The sequence below is a fragment of the Abrus precatorius genome, unplaced genomic scaffold, assembly GCF_003935025.1.
Source record: "Abrus precatorius isolate BTA unplaced genomic scaffold, Abrus_2018 Scaffold11, whole genome shotgun sequence".
Lineage (NCBI taxonomy): Eukaryota > Viridiplantae > Streptophyta > Magnoliopsida > Fabales > Fabaceae > Abrus > Abrus precatorius.
Genome location: NW_020874303.1, coordinates 11,021,313 through 11,029,830, shown reverse-complemented (window position 1 = coordinate 11,029,830; position 8,518 = coordinate 11,021,313). Strand labels below are relative to the sequence as shown.

The 8,518-nt window shown below is 29.6% G+C and overlaps 1 protein-coding gene across 1 annotated transcript; it reads left to right on the top strand.

The window, feature by feature from the left end:
- Positions 1-597: 597 nt before the first annotated feature.
- LOC113855616 lies at positions 598-1,500 on the top strand. The gene is made up of 2 exons (XM_027487247.1): positions 598-729; positions 790-1,500. The coding sequence occupies exons 1-2, from the start codon at positions 598-600 to the stop codon at positions 1,498-1,500; spliced, it is 843 nt and encodes a 280-aa protein (XP_027343048.1).
- Positions 1,501-8,518: the final 7,018 nt, after the last annotated feature.

Sequence of the window (8,518 nt, the reverse complement as noted above, 5' to 3'; positions counted from 1 at the left end):
TTACAATTTGGTATTAGAGCAGTTCATCCAACCGGACTGGGATAACGGGCTGAAGCGTCCGAGATAAGTATTGATTGTTTTGTTTACCTGAATTATAAATGTTATAATTGATCTGATGAATTGGAATGTTGTTAGCTAATTTGTGATAAGCTTAGATAAAGCATGGCTAGTAGAGGTAGAGGTAGAGGAGCTAGGAACACCGAGGATCCTATGGAGCGCATAGCTCAAATGTTGGAGGCCTTGGTGCACAACCAAAGTGGAGAACCAACGGAGTACAAAGGGTTACCTACCTTTACTAGGCATGATCCCCCAAAGTTTGAGGGAGGGTTTAACCCTGAAGGAGCCCAGAGGTGGGTAGCTGATGTAGAGAAGGTTTTCAACGCTGTGGGGTGCCGTGAGGAGCACAAAGTCCCCTATGCCACCTACTTGCTATGTGGGGAGGCTGAAGATTAGTGGAGGTTTGCTGGTCAGACCTTACCACAAGAAGATGGCTATATACAGTGGGAAGCATTCAAGACCATCTTCTTGGGGAACTACTTTTCCTGAGACCTGAAGAAGCAGAAAGCCAGGGAGTTCCTCGAACTAAGACAACGGAGTATGACTGTAGGGGAGTATGCTGCAAAATTTCAAGAGTTGATGAAGTACTGGCCCCACTACCAGCATGGAGATGGAGAGGATGACCTGTGTTCTCTGTTTGAGCATAGATTGAGGCCAGACATTAAAGTTGCAGTCAGTGTATTTTAGTTGACAGACTTACCTACCCTGGTGAGTAAGAGCAGAATTTTTTAGGCCAACTCAGAAGGCAAAACCGTGGACACTAGAAGGAGTGGTCCAATGAGGCATGATAGAAGACCCCCTAGATTTTCGAAGGGACCATATTCAGGCTCAAGCAAGTCTCACTCTAGAGGAAGTTCATCCCAAGAGAAGAGTAGCAGTGGGAGTGGTTTTGGTACTAGCTCTTTCAGAGGGCAGATTAAATGTTTTCGGTGTGGAAGGCCACACATGCTGAGGGATTGTCCACATCCAAGAACAAACTGCAGAAATTGTGGGAAGTTGGGACACATTGCCAATGTGTGTTGGTCCCTAAAGAGAAGCGGCAGTACGAGCTCAGCTCAGAGACCTGAATCTAGTGGGAGTACTGGGCCGAGCACTGGGCCGAAGCCGAGCATACCAGGAAGAGTCTTTGCTATGAGTGGAGCGGAGGCATCACGGTCTGAGGAGCTGATCTGGAGTAAATGCACTATTAAGGGTCGATTGTTGGATGTGTTGTTTGACTCGGGTGCTACGCACTCCTTTATTTCTGCGGATTGTGTGAAGAGTCTAAATTTGTATGTGACTGAATTGTCGTGTAACGTCATAGTGACTACCCCTACGGGTAAACTGGTTGTGACGTCGTGGGTATGCTTGGGATGCGCAATCATGGTGCATGGTAGGGAGTTTGAGGTAGACTTGATTTGTTTGCCTCTTTCTCAGTTAAATGTAATATCCGTCTGTAAATAGCACTTTTTTAGTAGTGCTTTTATTTATCATTTACATTTATCAACCATTTTAATAATTGTCAAACAAACTCAAAATAGATGTCATCACTAAAATTCTAACAATATTTTTGTTGAATTATTTTGAGAGAAAACTAAAAAGATAAAGCTTTGAGGATAATATTATCTTTTAAATTCAAATAAATTAATAATATCTCGTTCATTCATATTCACTAAAATAGCTTTGATTTTATAATTAAATAAATATATGTAATTAATTTTATAAATATGCCTGATTTCATAAGAAAGAAGCTAGCAAGCTTATGATAACAAATTTGATCTTATTAGTTGACTTGTTCTTTAAGTTGATCTCATAAGTTGACTTGTTCTTTAAATTGAGAAACTAAGTTATGCACTAATAATATGGATGAAGTAGTTAAAAGTTAAAGACAAGAGCAAAAGATACAAAAAAAAAAAGAAGAAAAAGTAAGACAAACAAATTAGTAGACAATCACAGAAAAAGAAATTATTCTTGATAAGATATGATTTCTCAACAATTAAGATAACCTTGAATTGTATAGCTTGAATATTTATTATTCATTGTTACATATTGAATATTCATGCCCTTTGTGACATCCAGGAGCTAGACGAGGGCGGCGAGTGATCGTCGGTGTATTGTAGCATGGACAAGGAGCGGCTCCTGTCAGGCTTCTGATGGTAAGGGACACATGAATCAAATTTACACCGGAATGAGAGGGATCCAGAGATTGTGTATATAGTTGAGGATTGCTTAAAGGAATTGATTAGGACTACCTATACCAACAAAATGCATTTACTTTTCTCGGTGGCCTATCACTTAAAAACTCAAAAGTTAAGCGTGCTTAACTTGGAGAAATTATGGGATGGGTGTCCTTCTGGGAAGTTTCCGGGAAGTGTGTGAGTCAGGACAAAGCACGCTAAAAAATCTCTCCCAGTATGGTGTGGTTCGAGGACGAACCAAGCGGAAGTTGGTGGATATGTGACATCCAAACCATAGGTGTGAGGGTAGGGAGTGATCGCCAGTGCATTATAGCACAAACAAGGAGCGGCTCTTGGCAAGCTTCCAATGGTAAGGGACACATGAATAAATCAAACTTACATTAGAATGAGAGGGATCTAGAGACTGTGTATACAGTTGAGAATTACTTAAAGGAATTGATTAGGACTACCTATACCAACAAAATGCCTTCTGGGAAGTTTCCAGGAAGTGTGTGAGTGAGAAAACTAAGCACTGCTATGCTGGGTTACAATTCACTCATAATTTATTTCATAAGGCATATACACGATACTAATGAATATAAAAATAGTAAATAGAACTAATATCAACAAATAAAAGTTTTCTCATATCTTTCTCCTAGTTATCTTTTCTCCATGAACCAATTAATTATTAATTTTTTTAATTTTATAATTGGACGATTGATAGTTTTGTACTTGTAATCTAGATAGTGTCATAAGGTACATTATTCCCCACTCGGACCACATTTTATAGAGCATGGTTTATCTCAACAATAATGGTCACTTCAACTAATCATAAGATGCTCGAGTGCTAGTTAGGATAGTTTACCATTGTTTCCCTCCCTGCAACACAAGTTAGCTAGACCTTGTTTCATATAAAAAATTTGGTACTATACTATCTTCATTAGTAATAACTTAACCAATCACTTTTTGCTCCATTCTTATACCTAAATTATTCAACCACTTTGTACTATAACTAGTTCACAATCATTCCACCATATTAATAACACATTCTAATCACAATCCATAAATCAAATTACAAGGGACACATTCACTCAATGCATAATCTTCTCATAATCAAATTTCAACTCACATGTCATACATTGAAAAATTCATAACTTATTCATTTTTAGTTTAAAAATTATGAAATTAGTGAAATTAATTTACAAGCATAAAATTATTTCCAGTTTCAAAATTCGTAATTTATTAAATTACAAGCATAAATTAATCACCCATAAACTATAATACAAATTCTAGTTTTTAACAATTAAGTCACAAAATACCATTTTCTAACTTGTTTAGTAAATAATTCACATTTAATTTATTTTAAATTCAAATTCAGTAAAACTAATTAGAATTACTACTAAAATAATCCATACAACTTACAAAATTTATAGTCCCTTAAACTTTATTACTTTACAAAAATGCTCTCCATTTTAAAAATTTATTAATTTTAGCTATGTTTCGCATTTTCTTCAATAATCTTATGACACTCACCTGTACATATAACAAAAAATACAGTTATTTGGTCTTACTACTCTTTTAGTTAGATTCTTATACTTTTAGAATTTATTTTAAAAGTAAAAGTGTAGTATTTTCTTATTATTTGATCCATTTTTTCAATTTTTGCTTATTTTTCCACAAATTTTCTTATGTCTTAATTATGTCCATATAGCATGAATAAAGTTTCAAAAATTAATTTAAATGATTTACTTGATTTTAGTTATTTTTATTCAATGACTTGTTTAGTAAATTCCAAAAATTTACTTATTTATACAATTTATTTCTAAAAATCATTTTTCAAGTCAAGAACTGAAATACAAATTTTTCATATCCTAGGCATAATTTTGTGATTTAAAGAAAAATCTTAGAGATAAAAAAAATAACATTAAAATGTCTTTATTTTTTAAAAACTGCAAAGTTTATATATATATATATGAAAACTTGATTAAGTGCAAGAATTAAAACTATATAAATTCAAAAAAATAAAATCCATATTATTATAACCATGTACATGTTATATTTAGTATAAAACAAATTTTTATGCTATAACTTTGACTATTGTCATACTTATCAAGGCAAAAATAATAAACATAATTAAATCTAATTACAAAGTAACATATAAAATTGTAAAAAATCTCTATTTATTAGTATAAAGGATTCTAAAGCATAAATTCACATATAATATCAAAATATTATAAATATGTCATGTAACATAGTAACTTTACAAAGAAATCCATTCAAATCATCCATTTACAATTTTATGAAAGTTTTACTACAAAATTTTTGTTTTTACTGTTTTAGATTATTTTCTTAATTTTTTTAATGAATTATTTATCTCGTATAGGACTTGACTATAAAATTTATCATTAAAACAAAAGGTTAAAGACTTCTTTTGATACAAAATAGTACTAATATCTCCTTAGATTATGAACAAATACTCTCCTTCCTTACCTGTTTCTTTTGAGTCAGTTCTTGAATATCAACTTAGATGATTTGTTTCCTTTTTTTCATGTGTCTACCTTTCCTCTTTTAAATCTTTCTCAACCTTCCTTTAACCCATTAACTCTACATGCACAATATCTCCTTGAGATGTAGGTAATTGCCTCTTAATTTAGGTGGAGTATCTTATGCTTACTTAAGCAATTAAGTGGGGTCTAAGGTGTCTGATAGGACAAGGGTTGACCTTGTGGAGTTCATATTAAGTATGTGAAACATGAATTTGTGAGAAAAAGAAGTAATGGTTCAATTATTTTTGACAAACAATAGAACTTGTTCCCCCTGGACTCTTAAATTCACATTGATTTTGGCTCTGTGTATTTTATTTTTTCCTTACTTAGCTCTTGGGTGACTTTGCTTGATTTCTATATGACTAAGTAGTACTATGTTATGCCAAATGTTGTTGCTTCAATTGGTGGTCCATTTAGTGTATATCTTGCATGGTTCCTTTGGCCACAAAATTCTAAACTTTTAATGCTTTCATTTAATGCTAATAGTACTTGATTTCTCATACAATTGGGTCTTAATTTCATAGATCTCATTCTAATTCTCTTTTCCTCATTTAGTTGCACTTAAAAGTCCATTTTTAGGGGTATCACTCATGGTTCCACTCTTCCTTTTGACAAGAAACTAGACCTTCAGTATAGTCAAAATGCTTCATCATTTCATGTGGAATTTTGGATGACTAGCACTCTTACCTTATTACTCCTTAATTTCATCTATGCTTTCTTCATAAATCATAGTTCTTTGACTTATCTTTTCACTCCATTTAGTCATATAATTGGATCCAAGACTTGGTCTTTTAATTGATGCAAAAGTTTCCTTCTTCTTAGGCAAATTTCACATGAAAAGCAAGCCTCTAAGTCAAGACTTTCGTGCAATTTTTGGGGTTTGGGGCCTCCTTTTGGCATATCCCACATGGTTTCATACTTGTCAATATGTTAAAAATTCTATGCTTCCAAGACATCATCATCTTATAAAACAAATGGCTAACTTTTTAAGGCTTATTTGAATTGAATCCTTGACCATTTTGGCTAGTTTTATAACTTATTGCTAAATTCATATTTTTATCTTCTAATAACTAAATATAGTTCTTATGTATCTTTCTTTTAGTGTATAAGAATTAAACCAAATCAATTTAGAAAAACATGTCCCATCCATTACTAGAACACACCTTAATCTCATTTCACAATTTCATCTTAAGTAAGCCTAATTTTTTTTTAGTTTTTTTATTGTTTGTCTATCAAATCCTAAATCCTATTCATTCTCAATTTCAATTCCTCAATTCAAAATAATATAATTACTATTTAATAAGAATATAATGAAAAATAAAGATGTTACATCACTTGTAATAAAGTGAGATAATAAAGTTGAAAAGTTAGACATAGAATAAATCATGTAGAGAAATGAGTGATCTAGATGAAATTTATCCTTCTTAAGTAATATGAGTAATATTTATAAAGTCTCTTCATAGAGTCAAGTTATAAAATATATAGCTATGTTTGATAAAATAAATGTGAAAAAAATTGCTTGAGTATCAAGAAACAAAATTAGACTCTACACAAAACATGTTCCATGCATTGTATTCAATTAAGTATATGGACAAAGAAACTAAGCATATAGTGTATATATATATTATCATATAAATAGGTTATAACAGTTTAATGACATTTTTAAAATTTGAAAAGTATGATGCATCACTAGATGTTATTTACTATTTATGATGTTAAATATAAATAGTTTATATTTACCATCAGAGACTAAATACTAAAAAAACTAATAAAGTTTCACACAAAGAACAAATCCATTAGAGAAGTCAAATTCTAATTGTATTAAAATTGTTACCTAATTGGTCTAGACTCATAAGAAATGAGCTTAAGAATTGAAATATGTTTATTAAAGTTTTTTCTTTTATAAAATAGCATAAAATATGTAACCCTAATTGCATGTAATTTCATTCTTATTCTTGTGACTACTACATATTGACAACAAATAAACTCTTGGAGTATTTGTGTGGATACCTAGAGAGATACAACCATGATTGTCATGTTCCCTGTAACAAGATAACTCTAAAACAACTAAATTGTATAAATATGTATGTTTTAAAATGTGAATCTCACATAAGCTTTTAGTGATCATTATGTTTATTTGCCATTATCATGGATACAATCCCAACAATTGAATGTTTGTAAGCCATTTGTTAAAATAAATTATATGAGAATGAAGTGAAAAAATTTATAAAGTTTACAATTAAGCATGCAAAAGACCAAGGTAAAGTCATATATGTCATTATTTATAATATTATGCATGCCAAATTCATGATACTCAATTAGACTATAATTTATTTTATAACATAATTCATCGAAGTTACATTTGTTGGACAATCCATAATGAAATAAGAGTTTTCATGTTCTTGTAACTTAAGAGGTATTGTTAGATCAACACTTGTACATCTGAAAATGATTGATTAGATAACAGAATTAATGTGGCTGAATAAGATTTTCAAGATTATTATAAAATATTTGAGAAGTTAAAAAGTGATGCAAATAGACACTCTTGTGAGGGTTGGAATTGATGTTGAATTCTATGTTCTAAGATAATTGTACATACAAAATTGAATTCTAAATAGCTAAAAAGGTAATGAGAAGTTAAAAAGTGATGCAGATAGACACTTTTGTACATGTTGAAATTGATATTGCTATTCAAAAATTCTATGCTCTAAGAATACACATACAAAATTCAATTCAAGATAACTTAAAAAAATAATACAAAAATTGGCAAAAAAAAAAAGAAGAAAAAACAAAAGGTTGCAAATAAAATTATGTAAAATAATCACTTTTTTAAAGTAAATATCATAACAAATTAAAAGTAAAAGTTTCACGTAGAAGTAATAAAAAAAAAAGCAATATAGCTGAGAAACTAAAGAGAATAATTGAACACCTTCTCATAAAAATCAAATAATAATAATAATAATAAAAAAGCTAACTCTAGTGCAAAAATTTTTCTATTCTAATCTTATACACTAAAGATTTTCTTGATTTTTTCTTGTTTAGAAAAAATAAAAGAAAAATAAAGTATAAAAGTATAGTTAATAATTAAAACTTTAAATATTGATATTTATACAATGCACATTTTTTTATACATATACATGTATTAAGTTACAATTTTTATTATTAACTTTTATTAATATTTCTTTTTTATTTCAGAAGACAGAAATCATTTAATGATGAAATTTTTAATAAAAATATTCAATTATTTTTAATAGGTTAATATTATTTATTAAATATTAATTTTTTATAAAATATATTATTGACCTTTATTTAATTTATTTTGCTTCTCTATTTTTAGAAAGCACTTCAAATAGATAATTTTTTATTAAAAATATTAAATTCTATTTTTTTCTATCACATGTATTGTTTTTTTTTTCTTCAAACATGTGATTTCTACTTTTTCTATTACTAATTTTTCCTCTTCATTTTTTCTCATCAGTCTTTTTTTTATCTTTTTTTTTTCAAAACATTGCACAAAGATGAAAATGAAGAAAAAAAAAGAATAAGAAGACAAAGATGAAACAGAAGAAGAAAATCAAGAGAAAAAAATGAAAGAGAAAACATAAATTGCATATTTAAAGAAGATAAACAATACACGTCACATAAAAAAAATAATAGAGTTAATATTTTTAATAAAAAATTTAATATATTTGAAGTACTTTTAAAAATTAAAAATAAAAATATATCAAGATAAAAATACTAAATTTATATAAATAAAAT